At 36.2% G+C, this 19214-nt stretch overlaps 1 protein-coding gene across 1 annotated transcript in view; it reads left to right on the forward strand.

Annotated features, from left to right (window-relative positions):
* Positions 1 to 1935: 1935 nt before the first annotated feature.
* Positions 1936 to 19214, forward strand: part of LOC149244710 (alpha-dioxygenase 1-like) — a 42310-nt gene continuing 25031 nt past the window's right edge. The window contains exons 1-6 of the mRNA XM_089368051.1: positions 1936 to 2046; positions 10871 to 11134; positions 11501 to 11650; positions 11881 to 12014; positions 12151 to 12364; positions 12448 to 12593. Of these exons, the coding sequence (XP_089224177.1) occupies positions 1936 to 2046; positions 10871 to 11134; positions 11501 to 11650; positions 11881 to 12014; positions 12151 to 12364; positions 12448 to 12593 (1019 nt within the window). The remainder of the gene's footprint in view (positions 2047 to 10870; positions 11135 to 11500; positions 11651 to 11880; positions 12015 to 12150; positions 12365 to 12447; positions 12594 to 19214) is intronic.

Below are 19214 nucleotides of genomic sequence, written 5' to 3' on the forward strand. Positions count from 1 at the left end.
ACCTTCATTGAAAAGTTCCTCTCTACAGGGGACATGGAATTTCTTGGGAGTTTGTTGATAGTGTATTACTGGTGTGGTGGAATATCGCTATTACTCAGCAGCCGAAACTCGACAGTTGGTGGTGTTAGTTGTCAAAAAAGGGGTTTCTCAATAGACATTTGTTTAGTGGCACAGAAGCATAAGTTATGGCTTGAGCTAATGCTCCATACCCCGATGCCCCGACAGCCTGATATGTACGATGACCTTGCGTAATGTGAATTGGAAATGAAAAAAGGATTTTGTTTGTATATGGAGAAAGCAATATGAGGGTTTGTTAAGGGGCAACAAAGTTAATTCTAGGGAAATGAATAGGTTTTGTATATGCAAAAAGCAATAGGGGCACTATGAGAGCGTGCTAAGGGGCAACAGACGAACAAAGAGAGACGGTAAGTACAATAAAAGATCCTACTTACATCAATGAGTGACTGATGGTTTGTTCTCCCCATTGCATGTTATTTTGCGTAGACCTCGTTCTGAGAGTCAAAAGGATTGATCATGTGCTCCTTACACTTATCGTTATGTGCTCCAAGCATGTGTTCTTTCCATGCCGTTCCACGCCATCTCTTCCAAACCACAGCCTTGCAATTGTCTCCACCATGTTGTCCATGTCACAGTGGACGGGATTGACCCAAATCTTCTTGAGATTTGTTCCATCAATGTTGCGAGCCTAAATCCAAACAGGAGACCCACTTTTACGATTACAAAATTATAATATAATGGTTTTGCTTTGAGACGATAAGTTCTATCTTGTATTTTAATAGATATTGGAAAACTTTCTCAAAATAGGTGTGTGCACATAGAGGCCAGAGCCAATCAACAACGCAGGTAGTGACTAAAAAACTACATTCAAGATGGACGCGATTGCAAGTTCCTGATACATTGGGATGTTGAATGAAATCGTCTAGTCTCGTCACTAATTACCTCATAGAGTGATTCAGGAGATTCAATTTCGTGATCATATTGGTGTAATTCACAAATCAAGAAAACCAACGTCGAAGTATAAGAATATAACGTCATATCAATATCACTACATTAGGATAAATCAGCTGTTCTCACTATAATTGGAAGCAGACAAAAGACGAAATACAAGTATCTGGCGAAGTCACTGTCACTAACTTAAAATACTAATTGCTTTTAGTGTAGTTATCACAAATTTAAAATACTAGTTGTTTTTAGTTAGATTTGTTTGGGATGTTTTAATTTTTTTTAAATTTTGTCAAAATTAATTGAAATTATAATTTTGATGGGTAATTTTTGCATAAATTAAGTGTTTTAAAAAAATTTAGGGTGCTGAATTCATATATACATATATACAGTAAAAAAAACTAGTTTAAATAACACAAATCAAGATTTTACCTTAAATTCTTCTATTACATTTTAAAGTCCAAACAATTACACTAAAAACTCCCTTAAAATAAATCACAAGCTCTTACCTTAACTAATAACGGACAAAAAGAAAAGTATAAAATGTAATGTCGTGGCATTAAAATAACAACTGTGTAAGCTGTGCCATTATCACTAATTTCAAATAATTCACATGCTCTTACTTTAATTAGAAGCAGAAAATGAGAGTGAGCAGAAATTTTCTTACGGCCGTCCAATTTCAAGATTTTGGGTGGGTCATAGGTTCTTAGCACTCCTTAAAAAAAATGATTCAAAAGTTATCAAAATTAACCTTTTAATTTCCTTTAGAAAATTCAACCGAAGATTCAACCATCCTAAAAAAATGACAACTCCGCCTGATAACGATGAAAGAGAATAAATGCAACGTTCATGATCGCCCCTGCCCTATATTAATGACTCCGGGATTCATCTCTAAGGTACTACCTCTCCCAATATAATCAGAAGGCATATTCATTGCAGCCTGTGACTCTATTGATATTGTCTGCAACATTCATGGGTCTGCTTGATTCATTCAAGGATGTGTTTTTGCGGAATCAACTCATTGATAAGAGTCTCTCCGCTGCATATTCCAGCATGACTTTGATAGACAAGCTCCTCTTTCTCGTAAGTCCATTCCATATCTGATGATTATTATCGGTGTATGAATATTAACTGTGATATTTCAGTGTTTCCACCCTTCTTCAAAATCTTCATAAGAGATTAATCAATTATTTCCTTCACGATTGCACATTCTTTCACAGTCTAGAGAAGAAGAGCAAATTCTGACAAATTGATTGCAACAAAACATGGCTAAGATGGATCGTGATTTCTAAATGTTCTCACCATTTGCTACAGTGATTTTATTTTTATAGACAAGCTCCTCTTTCTCGTAAGTTCATTCCATATCTGATGATTATTATCGGTGTAAGAATATTAACTGTGATATTTCAGTGTTCCTCCCGTCTTCAAAATCCTCATAAGAGATTAATCAATTCTTTCTTTCACGATTGCACATTCTTTCACCGTCTAGAGTAGAAGAGTAAATTCTAACAAGTTGATGGCAACAAAACATGGCTAAGATGGATCGTGATTTCTAAATGTTCTCACCATTTGCTACAGTGATTTTATTTTTCATTATTATTTCACAATTGCACGTTCCTTCACATTCTACAAAATGAAAGTAAATTCTAAGAAATTGATTGCAACGAAAAATGACTGAGTTGGATCGTGATTTCTAATTGTTCTCACCATTTGCTGCAGTCAATATTTTTTTTCTTTTATGGATGTGCAAACTTCGTTATTATCTTGATCTAGTCGAACTGGTGGTTACTAGTTTTGTTTTTAATAATTATCGTTCTCAAACTTTTATCTTGTCTTGATTTGGTGGTTTTGTGTTTAATGTTAGTTCATCTTCCTCAACTTGATCTACCAAGTTAGTCTCAGGCTAAACACTGATGAAATCTCAAATCTAGGTTTTCTATTGTAGCCGATTCCTCTTAAAGGTGGGTAATGTTCTCCAAATGTTCTGGAGCCTATTCTTATTGCAAAGAGGGTTCCTATTTTGGAAGGAAAGGGATCATTAACTCCCTCCAAAACGATTTTGGGTGCCTCTTTGGAGAAGTGTAAAAGAAGGGGATCATTTTAGCTAATCAAATGGTTTTTTTCCTTTCCATCAACTCATTATATGGGTTAACACTGAGATTTTGTACAGTCTTTGATCTTAGAGACAATTGGACACTGGATTACAATATCCTATGTTTCCTTTCCATCAACTCATTATATGGGTTAACACTGAGATTTTGTACAGTCTTTGATCTTAGAGACAATTGGACACTGGATTACAATATCCTATGTTTCATGAAAAGCTTTAGAATGGAAATAATCTATGTATAATCCGTTTTTTGTGTTCATAAATAGTTTTGGTTTTTTAAATTTATTTGCAGTAAACACTCTGTGTCAAAGTCTATTTTTACACATATTCAACCATATATTGTGATGCTGCAATATATTGTTTATGCACTTTTTTAATAAAATTTACAGAAGACTTTTTCAATGACTAGAACATAGACCAAGTCCCAAATATTGTAACGCACAATAATACCTAGAAAGAGAATCAATCATTGAAAATGGAGTCAGGGTTTATAAATAAATCCAACTTATTCCATAAGTTTAAAATCAAATCCTTAAATTTACTGAGTTAAACTCAATTATCAAAAACCCCTTTGAATAGAGGATAATGAAAGGCTCTTCTGTCTTTTCAGGCTTCCCAGGGTTGTAGATCCACTAAGAAAAACTAGAAGCCATTGAAGCACAACATACCATTCTAGCTGCAGAAGACGGTCTCATGTACCAAATTATGGATAACAGAAATAGATAAACCTCGAGCCCTTCAAACATGAAAGGATTCAACGAATGAATAGATATGTCACGATTCAACGAAAGAATAGATAGTGCATAGTTTATCCTCTTCATTTGTTAATTTCCATACATGGCCTTTGGATCGTGTGGGAAATGAAACTAATTGTATTCAAGCTAAATTTTCTATTTCCCAATTTCAGTATTGCCAGGTAGGTTTTGGAAACCTACGAACCAGAAAAGAAAGAATTTGAGCTTAGACAATCGAGTGAGTAAACTCTACAGAATAATATTGTGGGCTACCACGTTCAAAAAATATTTTTTAATTAATATCTTTTGCGGTTCCATTCTTACGCCGGCATTTTCGATTCATGCATGGCCTCCCGCGCAACACCCATGTTCTTTAGTTGCAAGATCCAACGGAGGTTGTGTTACTGTTAAGCTCATTTTAACCATTGCGCCGACTAGAATCGGATCGTTTCGTTAACCATTGGGTGTTTCAACAGCACATGTTTTGCCCTTCTGCCATTTACCTGCGTTTCGATTAGCACGATTGTTTCAGGAAGTATCTCGTCCAAAATAATTGTACCGGTCCTCGTCCGAGCTGTAGTACTCCCCAGTCTTTTGATAATGGAATTCCTTATGCATACCTAGACGTTTTAAAATTGAGTGTCTGCTGTTGGGAATTTCTGGTAATTCCAAACAAAATATGAATAGAGAATGATGTTCTGTTTTATCACATGATCTTAACATAGGGAAGCTAAAATTGTTTGGGAGAACAGAGTTTTACACATACACACACAAAACTTTGTATTCATTAATAAAACTGCTGTTACAAAAGGGATCTTCGTCTACTAGAAGGATTTCATCAAGAACTCCTCTACCAGAAGGATTTCATCAAGAACGCTTCAGTTCTTACTCTGTCTTCGTTTTAAGATTTTACTCTGTTGTGTGTAAAAATTTCTTACATTTATGCTGCTGCATATTCCATTACAAAAAAAAACTTACATTCGCCCTTCTACACTACTGCGTATTCTTTGCATTCAACTTGCTGAAAACAAAAATTCTTCTTACATTCGCTACTGCGAGTTTTTCCCATTCCAATACATTCACAAAAAATGGACATTCACGATCTGTTGCATTTTGCCCTCTTTTTCATTCGCGCTCCGCTGCTTCACTTACATTTCTCAATAGACAACAACAAACATTATATTCATGCTGCTGCATGCTCCCTTTCATTTTCTTCAACAAAAAAAAACATTACATTTCAATATCTACACTGTTGTGCATAAAAGTTTCATTCATATGAGCTCGCGCTGCTGCGCATTACATTTCAACAACACAACAGAAAAATACATTCGAGTTCAACAACATAAAACAGGGCATATATATTTTTACATTCCATACTCCCGTAAAAAATAAAAATGAAATAAAATTAAAAGCTTTTACTTACATTTACCAACCATAGTAAATTTTCATTTATTGTTTCACTAACAAAACTAGCGGTCAATGAAACTTCTAATTCACATCACGTAATTTGCTGCAAGCCTGTATATCAACTGTTGATTTAATCGGATGGCTGAGATCGGTTTGAAGAAGGTGAGATATGCAATTTGCGATTTGGATCACATCGCAACATCGCGTTGGCGGAAGAGAAAAAATGGAGCACTAACATATGGGTGCGATGGAGCACTAGCATATGGGTGCGATTTGCGATTTACGATCGGATCGCATCGCAGAATCGCAATCGGTAGAAAACACAGGGCGTAACAAAAACAACAGGGCGTGGACACGATTTGTGATAGCAATAAGATCGCATCGCGAAATCGCAATCAGAATACATAGGAGTGCAACGGGTTAAAATGCGATAGCAATCAAATCACATCGCAAAAAGAAACAATAGTTAACAAATCCCATGATGACTTTGGCGCTGCAGTTGAAATTATTATTTCAACACTCCCCTTTAATTTCAATTGCTGGGTTATCAGTCATACCCAGACATTTCCTCAAAAACTCAAAACTTTTCTGCCCCAATGGTTTGGTCAGAATGTCTGCAACCTGCTCCTGTGTTCTGCAGTGTTGTAAAACAATTTCTCCATTGTTTACCAATTCACTGATGTAATGAAACTTTGTGTCAATGTGTTTCGTTCTCTTATGAAACACAACATTCTTAGATAATGCAATAGCTGAGCTATTGTGACAAAAAATTACAGTTCCTTGTGCTTGCTATTGGCATAAACTCTTTAACATCCTTCTCATCCAAATTTCTTGACATGATGCTATTGTAGCTACCACATATCTGCCTTTGCTGTAGACAACGCTACAATATGTTGTTTTTTAGAAGCCCATGAAATGGCTCGTGAAACATGATCTTCATCAAAGAATGACTATTAATATAGTTAAGCAAGGATTTCATAAGGACCCGTTCATGAATAGCTTTAGCGATAATGATCAAGAATTACAGGCTCCCCCTAACTGTATGCATCGTCTCCTTTTGGCAGAGTCTTCTAAAAAAAAACTTAGATTGGCTCGAGAGCTCAAGGGACTTTCGGAATGTATTTCCTTCCTTCTCCATACTTGTGTAACTTTCTTCTTTTGCATGGTTCTAGCTTGTGTAAAAGCCCATGTTAAGTTACAATCACGTGCCATATGACCAATGTTATGAAAATCAAAGCATTCTACATTGTTCATGAATAAGATTTCATGATTTCTTTCTGCAAAATTGGTTCTTGGAGGTTGTCGGAGACTATAACATCTATCTCTATGAGATGCTTTACAGTCTTTTGCCATATGACCAAAGTTTGAACAAGAATAACAGTAACCAAAAAATGAACTTTGGTACCTGGGAGATGGAGGTTTCCTTGATGTACTTTTGAAGCCTTTCTGCCCTGAGATCCTTTGATGATAACCATTGCCTCTTACCTCTTTGACATCATCTACATTTCTTTTTGGAGCTAGTTTTCTACTTGGAGCAAGATTTCTTCTTGGAATAGGATTTCTTCTATTGTAGCCTTGATTTTTCTCCTTGCCTTTGCTGGAACTAGGAGCATCACAATTTCTTTCTGGCTTCTTCACATCTCTTTTGCTTAAAGCATTTTCATTCTTGTTTGAGGGTTCACCTACATACCCGAGTCCTGATTTATCAGATGGACATCTGTGATAGCTGAGCATCTCATCCAAGGCTTGAGAACTTTTCAAGATTTTGGTCATCCCTTCAACCTTTTTTCTGAGGAGGACAATCTCTTCTTCCAATCTTTCACACTCATTATTCTTCTTTGCAAGTTGTTCCTCAGTTTCTTCCTTGCTACAAGTAGCTTCAGCTGCTACTATTTTAAGGGAGATGATATCTGACTTCATTTTGAAGATTTCTTCATTCTTTGCTTGACTACTCTTCATTCTCTTCTCAGCTCCTTGTGCCTATTTCCTAGCTTTTTGTAATTGAGACTTAAGAGACGAGACCTCTACCTTGTACTGACCAATCTCTTCTTCATGTTTGTTCACGCTCTTATGCCTTTGTTCAAGTTGACTTGACAAGGTATTTTCCTGCTTCTTCTTTTTATTCAATTGATTTTTCATGGATATGACTTCTTCATGATGCTTCCTTTTGCTTTGATGAAATTCCTTCTTAAGTTTGGCAAGCTCTTCATCCCTTTCTTATACTTGAAGCTTGATGAGGTTAACTTTATTCCTTGTTTGATCTTGGTTACCAACTGGAGCTATCTTCTTAAGTGCCTCATTTTCCTTTTTCAAATTGTTAATCTCTTCCATGGTAGTCATAAGTTGAGCAAGGAGTTCTTCTACAAAGTCCTTTTCATTCTTTTCATCTTCTAGGTCTGCTTTAGCCTTGATGTCATCATTCTCATTTTCAGCTTCTATGATGGGTTCAGGATCTCCTTCTTGATTGATGGTCATGGTCAGTGCTCCTTTTGAGTGAAGGTCATGAAGTTTGTCCCATATATCCTTTGTTGATGAATGTTTTCCTAGATTCTTCTTTACAGAATCAAGTAGCCCATTCAAGATTGTTGTTGCTGCTTTTGCATTGTACTCCTTGGATTCTCTATCCATCATGCTATCATCAATCATTGATTCCCAAATTTCAATCCCTTGAGACTGTAAGAAAGTCGTCATTCTTGCTTCCCATATATTAAAGTTCCCATTGAACCTTGGAGCCTCATCAAATTGATTGTCTTCTATTTTAGTAATAGAGGCAGACACATCCTTAGGACGATTGGAGACTTCCTTCCTTGACCTCACCATTTGTGTTCTAAATGTCGACCTTCTAGCTGTTAATCTTTGAATGAAGGAATTGGGCTCCAGCCATTCTTGCACTCTTAACTATGCTTCAAAATACTTGACTGTGTATTTAAAATAACTGAATGTCCTCAACAAAAAAAAAACTAAACTTGAGAAATACCTTGGATTTTTTTTTACTGAGTCTTCACTTTGCTAGAGAAGCTACTGCAACAAAAAATCCTTCCTTCAGCTTCTTTGACACCTTCAAAGAGCCTAGACAAGCTCTGATACCATGTTGCGAATTTTTGGTAATTCCAAACAAAATAAGAAAAGAGAATGATGCTATTTTTATCACAGGATCTTAACACAGGGAAGCTAAAATTGTTTGGGAGAACAAAGTTTTACACACACACAAAAAAAATTTTTATTCATTAATAAAACTGCTGTTACAAAAAGGATCTTCCTCTACCAGAGGGATTTCATCAAGAACACTTCAGTTCCACAAAAAAAAGATTACTCTGTCTTCGTTTTGAAATTTTACATTGTTGTGTGTAAAAATTTCTTACATTTATGCTGCTGCATATTCCATTACAAAAAAAAACTTACATTCGGCCTTCTACGCGGCTGCGTATTCTTTGCATTCAACCTGCTAAAAAAAAGAATTCCTCTTACATTTGCTGCTGCAAGTTTTTCCCATTCTAATACATTCACAAAAACTGGACATTCACGCTCTGCTGCATTTTGCCCTCTTTTTCATTCGCGCTCAGCTGCGCTTGACTTACATTTCTCAATGGACAACAACAAAAATTATATTCACGTTGCTGCGTGCTCCCTTTCGTTTTCTTCAACAAACAGAAACATTACATTTCAATATCTGCACTACTGTGCATAAAAGTTTCATTCATACGAGCTCGCGCTACTACGCATTACATTTCAACAACACAATAGAAAACTACATTCCAGTTCAACAACATAAAACATGGAATATATATTTTTACATCCCATACTCCCATGAAAAATAAAAATGAAATAAAATTAAAGGCTTTTACCTATGTTTACCAACCGTAGTAAATTTTCATTTATTGTTTCACTGACAAAACTGGCGGTCAATGAAACTTTTGATTCACGTCACGTAATTTGCTACAAGCTTGTACATCAACCATTGATTTAATCGGATGGCTGAGATTGGTTTGAAGAAGGTGAGATATGCAATTTGCGAATTGGATCACATCGCAACGTCGCGTCGGCGGAAGAGACAAAATAGAGCTCTAACATATGGGTGCGATTTGCTATTTGCAATCGGATCGCATCGCAGAATCGCAATCGGCAGAAAACATAGGGGTAACAAGAACAACAGGGCGTGGACGTGATTTGCGATAGCGATAAGATCGCATCGCAAAATCGCAATCAGAATACATAGGAGTGCAACGGGTTAAAGTGCGGTAGTGATCAAATCACATCGCAAAAAGAAAAAATAATTAACAAATCCCATGACGACTTTGGCGTTGCAGTTGAAATTATTATTTCAACATCTGCAAGGCCGTCAACTTCTACGGGGAGGCTTCATTGTGTTCACTCTCTGATGATAATGGCTACAGCTATTAATATTGGATCTATTGTTTGTTCTTCAGATATAAATTGTGAGAACAATGGTGTGTGTGGTTTGGGTCTCTAATTATGCTTAGTTTTTTGCACCACAATATGAAAATTAAATAAGTTTTTAAGATTTTATGATGATAGGGTTTAATGTTAAGTTTTTAACTAATTACTCGAGTTTATAATATTAATTATCCCTTGAGTTGAGTTTATAATATCTATTGAATTTATAATATAATATAAATATTATTAATATTATAAATATTTATGAATATAATATAATATTATTTTTTGAGTTTATTAATATTTTATAATATATATTTTTGATTTTATTAATCCCTTATATTATTAATAATACTATTATTTTATTATAATATATTAATAATAAAATAAATAATTTATTTTTAGGTTTGATAGACCAATGTTTGGTTCCAGCAGACGTTAACCACCACCACTATCATCATCAATAATTATTATTTACACTATAAAAATAATAATTTATAATATAATAAATAATTTTATAATATTATTATTACAATTATATATTTATAGATATTAATCTTGATCATTAATATTAAATAGAATGTCAAAAATGAAAGGTGGTTGTGCTGGTTTGAGTCGAAACAACATAAGATATCTATTATATTTTCTCAAACAACATAAGATATAATCTATTATATTTCTTCTTTATTTCTCTTGATTCTCAATTTTTAAATAATAAAGCCAATTATTACCCAAACTTTATACATTAACGTAATGAATATAATTATTACTGGTGCAGTCACCTGGTGGACATATTTTCAGTCTTCAATCCTGTGAAATGCTTCTGGCTCTTACATCTTATCTTTAAACTGATTTTGTTTCTTCTTGTGAGATGCTTCTGGTTCTTAAATCTTACTTTTAAACTGTTATTAAAACTTTAACGAAAATTATTTCTTAACTCATTAAAAATAATTTTAAGTATATCTCAATAAACTCAATATTCCACATTCTCCCTCATATACTCACTATACCAAATTCTCGATAACTTAGTGTCTCATATAGAAATCAAATTCTATTAAATATTGACATTAATTTTACTCCATACATGAACTCATAATTCTATTCCTGATTGCAGTTTTACCTCTTAAATTAAATACCTATTATGCTCTCAACACACTTACAACTAATTTTGCTATTTTTATGATTTGTTTTCAAAATTTTCGATTTAGCAAAGTATATATAATATATATATAGTTACCCTAATCATAATTTACTTTTCCAGATCATACATTTGGTGGATCGGTTCTATGCCTGGCATAAATTACCAGTGTTCCTGGGACTGGTCTACCTGGAGATAAGGCGGATGTTGCACCAACGTTATAATCTGATCAACGTAGGATGTACACCGGCTGGTGTAAGATATAATCCAATCGATTATCCATACAGAACAGCTGATGGATCTTACAATGATCCATTCAATCGCGAAGCAGGAAGTGAAGATACATTTTTTGGACGGAACATGATGCCTTCTCTTCAAAAGGATCAGGTGATTACGGATATATCTTTTCTAGGGTTATTTTTATTTTGATTGTAGATGTCCAAAATATTTACGAATTTCAAGAACCAGAATGAGATCAAACAATTTAGCTTGTTACTTTCTAATATTCGTGTAATATGTATGCACTTCACTTAAGTTTAGCGCTCTCCCAGTTATCCTCAAATATCGGATACCATCATATTGAATGTCTTCTGATTAGGTTACAACTTATATTTGCACTTACTGAGTAAAATTGTCGTGTACACAGCCTCTGAGGCCAGAGATCATCACATATCTCACACAATTATACCGAATGATTTCTGACTAGGTTACAACTTACATTTACACTCTTGAGTAAAATTGTTGTGTAAACAGCTGCTGATGCCAGATCCCATGGTAGTTGCTACCAACCTCCTTGCTCGCAGGAAAATGAGAGATACGGGCACACAATTTAACATGCTTGCTGCCGCCTGGATTCAGTTCATGATTCATGACTGGGTCGATCATGTGGAGGACACCAAACAGGTATAAATAACAACGTTCCAATAAATTATGTTAGAAAAATAATTTCAGCAGATTTTAGAACTTCAGATCAACTATTTCCTACCATTAATGTATTTCATTTCAATGGTTGATTACGTTATGTGGATTAACGTATTCTATGTTGTACTCTGTCCAGTCTCTAATATTGGAGTCATGGTTCAACGTTTAGAGTTTTTCTCAAGATAATATCTCCCAGTGTTTGAGTTTTTCAGGCAGAGCTAAGTGCACCGTTGAGCGTTGCATCACAATGCCCACTCAAAGAATTCAGATTTTTCGAATGCAAAGAAGTTCCCACTGGTTTTTACGAGATCAAAAAAGGTTACCTTAATAGAAGAACTGCCTGGTGGTAAAGATGCCATCCCGAATCTATCCGTTTCATATTCACATTCTAAGATTAAAAAAACTGAACATAAAATACCCATGCGGAAATGTATGTGAACAAACAGCAAATTATGAATTCCATGTATCGGTCTGCTGTGCAGGGATGGGAGTGCAGTTTATGGAAGCGATATGAAACAGTCGACAAAAGTAAGGACGTTCAAGGATGGTAAACTGAAGTTGGGTGACGATGGCCTTCTTTTGCACCAGAGCGATGGAATTTCTGTGAGTGGAGATATTCGTAATTCATGGGCTGGCATATCAATTCTCCAAGCCTTGTTTATCAAAGAACATAACGCAGTCTGCGACATGCTGAAGGTATCGATAAGCAGCCTATAATATGTAATCAATATTCAAATAAAACGGACTGTAAATTAACATATTTTATTTAAACAATGCAGCATCATTATCACGATCTGGATGACGAGGAACTGTATCGTCATGCAAGATTAGTTACCTCTGCCGTGATTGCTAAAATCCATACAATTGACTGGACAGTAGAGCTCCTTAAAACGGACACCCTCCTCGCCGGAATGCGCGCCAACTGGTAAATTATTTCTTTGCTCCATATGATGTTTCAGTCACATTGTCTCAGCTTCGGTTTAGAAATTCATAAACTAGTACACCCGCGCCAGCTGGTACATTATTTCTTTGCTCCGTCTGATGTTTCAGTCACATTGTCTCAACTCCACTTCATAAATTAAAATTCATAAACTAGCACAATATAAGCCCTCCATCTGATGCATTGTCTCAACTCCATTTCAAAAATTCATAAATTAGCATTCATAAACTAGAACAATATAAGCAACCATACCAATTACATACATAACCGTAATTGATAAAATAGTCCAGGATTGGATTTAATATTAATATTAATGAATATATAATAATAATAATAATATAAAATATTATTATTATTATATTATATTTGTAATAATTATAATCATAATGACAATGTTATAGATTAGTAAATGATGATGATGATGGTGGTTAACATCCATTGAGACCAAATTTTGGTCTATTGGACTTAAACAAATGAATTATTTAGATTGATTTAAGATTTTATTTCTATGCTCAAAAAGCTTGGAGAGAATCCTCCGAGCTCACTATATTTTTGACATCATAAAAGGGCTAGGAAGGTCAGTATTGCAACAAAGATTATGAAACTGAGATCTAATGTGGTTGTACACGGGGCACTCTAAGAGGAAGTGACTTTTATCCTCAATGTTCATATTCTCACAGAGATGGCAGATCCTTTCCATCCATGGTGTTTTAAGAACTGCCCAATGACCCATTTCACTATGGAGCTCATGAGAGTTTGTTCTAATCTTGCCTATATTAATTTTCTTCTTTGAGCTAGTTAGAACAGAGAGATACTTTTGATCTTCTAGGGTGGGGTTGATGACCTCCTTATAATATCTTAATTTTCTTTTAGTTGCTAAATCTTTCTCACACCACATTTTTTCTTTGAACTTAGAAGTAACAATATTTTTAATGTTATTAATGTTTTGTAATGCAACATTCTTGTCGATCTCCCAATGGTTTAACGAGGCCCTCGTGTCTTTATACTAACCTCGTTTGAGCCTTAGGTGGTTTTGGCTGGAATTTAAAGCTAGCTTAGGAAGTCTATGGTCTTCTATGTTATTGAGTTTGTGCTTGTACAACAAAAGCCTAGTCATAGCTAGGGTCTCGATAGGGGAAAGACCCACTTCTTTAAGTAGAATAGGATAGGGTGTATTGCTTTTAATTTTGAGGTTATACATTATAAAACACTTCTTGATTTGCTCAATCTTTCTATAGAATTCTCTAGAGATGCTACAACCCCAAACCTCACATCCATATAAGATAATAGGAGTGACTAAAGTTTCAAAGAGGAACTTCTTTCTATCCCACATTACGAGGTTTGTCGTTTTACGATTATTTTCAAGACCAAAATAAGCTTTCCACCCCCATTAATCCTTTTCTCAATGCTATAGTTCCAGTTGAGCTTGTGATGAATATCAATTCCTAGGTACTTGTAATAAGACACTTCCTCCAAGATACTGTTGTCATACAAAAAATTAGCGTAAGTGTCTTTCTTGGATTTGATAATCGTAACTTTTGTTTTGTGAGTGTTAACAATCATACACATGGTAGAGAAGAAATCCTAAAGTAGTCTAAGTTGTTTATCAAGATCAGATGGGCACCTTGCGAGAAGAACAATGTCACCAGCATAGAGAAGAAGGATGATGACTATCCTAGCTAAGATCATGCCAGCATAGCCTGCTTCCTCTAAACAACCTTCTAGATTGTCGATGTAAAAGCCAAATAGGGTAGGGGAGAGGGGGCAACCTTGTTTAACTCTGATATTATAGTTAATATCTTTCGACCACCCCTCATTGCTCTTTAGCTTGGCAATTACATTCTCATATAACCTTATAGTGGCAGCTCTCAACTAGAAAGGAACCTTTAGCTCTTCTAATCTATTTCATAAGTTGTTTCTAGGAACCATATCAAAAGCATTTCTAAAGCCCACAAAGCAAAAAAAGGGATTGGATTTATCATTGTGGCATTCCTCCACAATGATCCTAAGTGTAACGAGATGGTCCGTTGTTGAGTGTTGCCTTCTAAAACCTGCTTGGCCTTTAGCCCACTTACCTTCACTTTCAAGCCATATGCTCAACTTCTTTTCCAAAATAATACCATATAACTTGGCCAAATATGCTCATAGCCATCAATGCTATGAATTTTATATTAATATTAATGAATATATAATTATAATAAAATAATTATAATATAAAATATTATTATCGTCATACTATAATTATAGTCAATATAAAGGAAATTTACAATAATTATTATTATATTACAATAATATGATATTATTATTAATAATATTAATAATATAATAAATCCGTGAAATTATTGATATTGTTAATCAAAGGGATTATTTATATTATAAATGGAAGGTATTAGAAATTTTAGGAAATAATATTAAATACAAAAGATTAATATTATAAACCCAAGAGGTTGATAAACCCAAGGGATTAATATTAAAAACTCTAGGGATTAAAATTCAACTCCAACGATTAATATTCAAAACCCAACTGATTAATATTGTAAACCGTTGTGATTAATATTATAAATGTAAGGAATTATTAATATTATAAACCCAAGGGATCAAAAACTAAAGGAATTTATATTATAAACCTAAAGGATTATTGATCTGAAAATCACCCTATGAGTGACCTCAGTTGAAGATTTATTAAACAAAAAGGTATTACAGACCCATGTGCTGGTGTGTGTTCTATGTTATTGAAACAACGGATCGATCAGATTGCCAATACACAGAAAATAAATGGAAAGACAACAGAGAAATACAATAAGCAACACAAAGACACAAATACTTTTTAATAAGGAGTTCACCCTATTCTCCAGGGCTACATCTCCGGTCCAGCTTCAGTGGTGGCCTTGTTTTATTATGTCTTTGAGCAGAGAAATTACAATACAGGGACTCAATATGAGTTCTCCTGAAGCAGATTTTGCTTGGCAGGGTGGTTCTTGGATTCCCCAAGCTACTTGTAGTACACAGAATCTTATTCGTCCTACCAGCTCTGTGACCCTCATTCTACAGTGGAAAGAGCCAACTGCGATGCTCAATCCGGACAGATTCCTCTATGGGAAGGCTTGAATCTTCAAGCTCTCTGGTGCTCGATGTTGCCCATGGTCAGCTCGGCCCTTTGTCTCCTCTGCTTGGCTTTACTGCTCTCTGTGCTCATTCCTCCTCTCAGGGTTTACTGTTCACTGTCTTTCTTGGTCGCTTCCTTCCAATCTCTCATGCTTTCGACTGTCTCTGTTCATGGCTTTAGCCCCTCAACCTCCATGCCTGTTCGTTTCCTGTCCCGCCTGCGTCGATTCGCCTGTCGCCTGTGTGCTTGGAATTCCTTGTTTGGCGTTAGCATGATTGCTTGAGAAGTAGCCACGTGTCCTCACTAGAACAGCACCAGCCTGTTCATTGATTCATTTCTTTCTCCACCATGGTGGTCAACAGATTCCAAATCCCCTTAATTGCAGCTTAATTCCTCATCAATTCCGCTATGTCTATCGAACGCAATCTCAGCCGTTCGATCTGGGCTCCTCCAGATCCAACGTCATTCGCACATCGAGCGCAGTTGACTTGCTCGACCGATACCGCATGATCACAATGGTTTTTCTCTCACCTCCACTGCCACGCGTCGATCCCTAAGTGTGATCGCTCCGCTTTCTCCAAAACCGCTTACCGTTCAAGGGCGCCCCGATCAAACCACCGGTTTCCAGGTTGTGGGTCCCACCTTCGTACAATGGTGCTTTACCTTTATCTGCCCATGGTCTTCTAGCTCCCAACGTGACTGAGTGCTTAAGCTCTACCATTTCAGCCCTGTTTGCCTGCGCGTTAGCGCTAAGCGCTAACGCGCATCAAAAATCAGCTCCTTTTCCCATTCCGGGGCTCCCAGGGGCTACATCGACCTCCTGTGCAGTCTCCATGGACCTCAGTCAGCACGCTTTGATGGAGGTCCTCGTCATCTCCACGCTGGTTGCCATGGCCACTGGTTCAGGGTGTTTTTGGTTGTTGTTTTAGATTCTTCACGGATTTGTTCGTCCCGATTCAGTCATGGTTCTATGACAGTTGTTTATGGATCCGATTCGGATCATGGCCTCCCAACTGAAAAGCTTTTGGACCACCAAAAGTTGGTTTTTCTTCAAGCATTGACTAAGTGAGGAAACTGCTGTCTCACTTGTCCAATCTCAATCCACTTTGCACTGCTCGGCTTCGAACCTTTAAGCCCAATTCTGAGGTCTTCCACCAGTCCACTGCACGTCGTCCTTACCTTCCTGTCCAACACTGTATCTTCCTGCAACTCATTAAGATATTCAGGTAGTAGGTCATCAACAGAAGGTAATTGACTCTGCTCTTCAGGGTCCTCAATCATTTAAGGTTCAAACAACCTCAAGCAATCTGCACTCACGACTAAGTAGATGTGCATGTAAGCTGGCAAATCAAGGCGAAAAGCATTTTCACCAATCTTCTCAAGTATCCTGAAGGGTCCATACCTGATAGGTTTTAGCTTTTTACCTTCAGCTTGCATCCTGTCCTTGCTGATATACAGCCAGACTTGGTCTCCAACTTGAAAACTATGCTTCATCCGATGCTTATCATGCCTAGCCTTATACTTGGCCTGGCTCTTTTCCAGCTATTCCTGTACTGCCTAGTAGATCCCCTGTTTCTGTTCAATGAACCTAGTTGCCCGGTCCACATCACTGTGTCCATCAACCATGGCATCTTTACCAAAGACAAAATCCAAGGGAGACCTTGGTATGAAACCAAAGCAGGTCTCAAAAGGAGATCTCTGGGTAGAAGAGTGTTTGGCTCTATTGTAAGCATGTTGCACATAACACAAGTGTTCATCCCAAAGCTTAGGGTGTTTGCTGCAATATCCTCTCAGTAACTGGATCACCGTCCTGTTAACTACTTCTGTCTCGCAATCTGTTTGTGGATGAAAAGTTGTGCTTTTCTTTAATTTGGTGTCCATTAGTTCCCACAGACTGGACCAAAACTTCCCCACAAATCGGGTGTCTCGATCAGATATAATAGAAGTGGGTAATCCAAAATGAACCCATACATGTTCAAAGAATAATTTTGTAGTTTGTTCAGATGTAATATGTTTACTACAGGGTATCAAAATACACATTTTGTGGAACCTATCCAAAACAACATATAGATAATCATGACCCTTCCTAGTTTTGGGCAGTCCTCCAACAAAATCCATGGAAATGCTTTCCCAAGGGTGAGAAGGAACTGGAAATGGAGTGTATAAGCCTATTTTTTTGTTACTGGGCTTGCTTTTAGCACACATAGCACACCCATTTACATATCTAGAAATTGTCTCATTCATTCTTGGCCAATAGCAGATCCTTTGCAGCTGTGCAACTGTTTTGCTTACCCCAAAGTGACCTGATATCAGAGAAGTGTGTGCTTCCCTAATTATCTTTGCTCTCTCAGTTTTTGGAATGCAGAGTTTCCCACAATGGTATAAGAGCCGGTCCTTTACATGATAGTCCAATTCTTCTACTCTTTTTCCTTGACTCAAAGTTTCATATACATCTTTAAAGTCCACATCCTGAGCATACTGTTCTATGTAGCTTTCATGCAGCACAGAATTATGCTTAAGTATGGTAGATGCATTTATATTGGGTTTAGATAACATGTCTGCAACCTTGTTATGTATGCCCTTTTTATATCTGATGACTAAATGAAACTGTTGTAGAAAACCCATCCATTTGTAATGTCTTGATTGTTGCAACTTAGTTTGAGAGTGTAGGTATTGAAGTGGTTGATGATCAGTATGTATTACTGTTTCTTTGCCCATTAAGTAATGTTTCCACTTTTTCACACTTTGAACTAATGCATACAATTCCTTATAATATGTAGGATAGTTGACTACTGCAGGATTAAAAGTCTCAAAATGATAACATATGGGTTTACCATGCTGTGTCAACACTGCTCCCATGGCATAGTCACTGGCATCAGTTTGGATCTCAAATGGTCTTTGTAGATCTGGCAGTCCTAGTACAGGTGCTATACTAATTTTTTCTTTCAAGGTGTCGAAGGCTTTCTGTTGTTTGCCTCCCAACTGAAACACCTTGTTCAATCCTGTCAAAGCATGTAAGGGAGCTGCAATTGAGGAAAAATTTGAAATGAACTTCCTCCAATACTATGCTGCTCCTAAGAAGCTTCTCACTTCTATAGTAGACTTGGGTTTAGGCCAGTTTACAATCACTGCCACTTTAGAGGGATCTATTTTCAATTCACGTTCCCCTACTATATGACCCAAATAATTTAGAGAGGTTTTGCAAAATTCACATTTGGAAAGTTTAACATAATTTTTTTCTCTTTTCAAAACATCTAATGTCTGCTTAACATTCTTTAAATGTTCTTCCCACGTTTTACTAAAAATCAGAATGTCATCGAGATACACAATAACAAAATCATCAAGAAAAGGTCTGAGTACATCATTCATTAATCTCATGAAAGTAGCAGGGGCATTGGTCAAGCCAAAAGGCATAACCAGCCATTCATACAATCCTTGGTTTGTTTTGAAAGTAGTCTTCCATGCATCTTGCTCTGCAACTTTGACCTAATGGTATCCAC

This window comes from Pinus tabuliformis, chromosome 8 (assembly GCF_031772625.1).
Source record: "Pinus tabuliformis cultivar Carrire ecotype Pingquan chromosome 8, CPIR1, whole genome shotgun sequence".
NCBI classification, from domain to species: Eukaryota; Viridiplantae; Streptophyta; class Pinopsida; order Pinales; family Pinaceae; genus Pinus; species Pinus tabuliformis.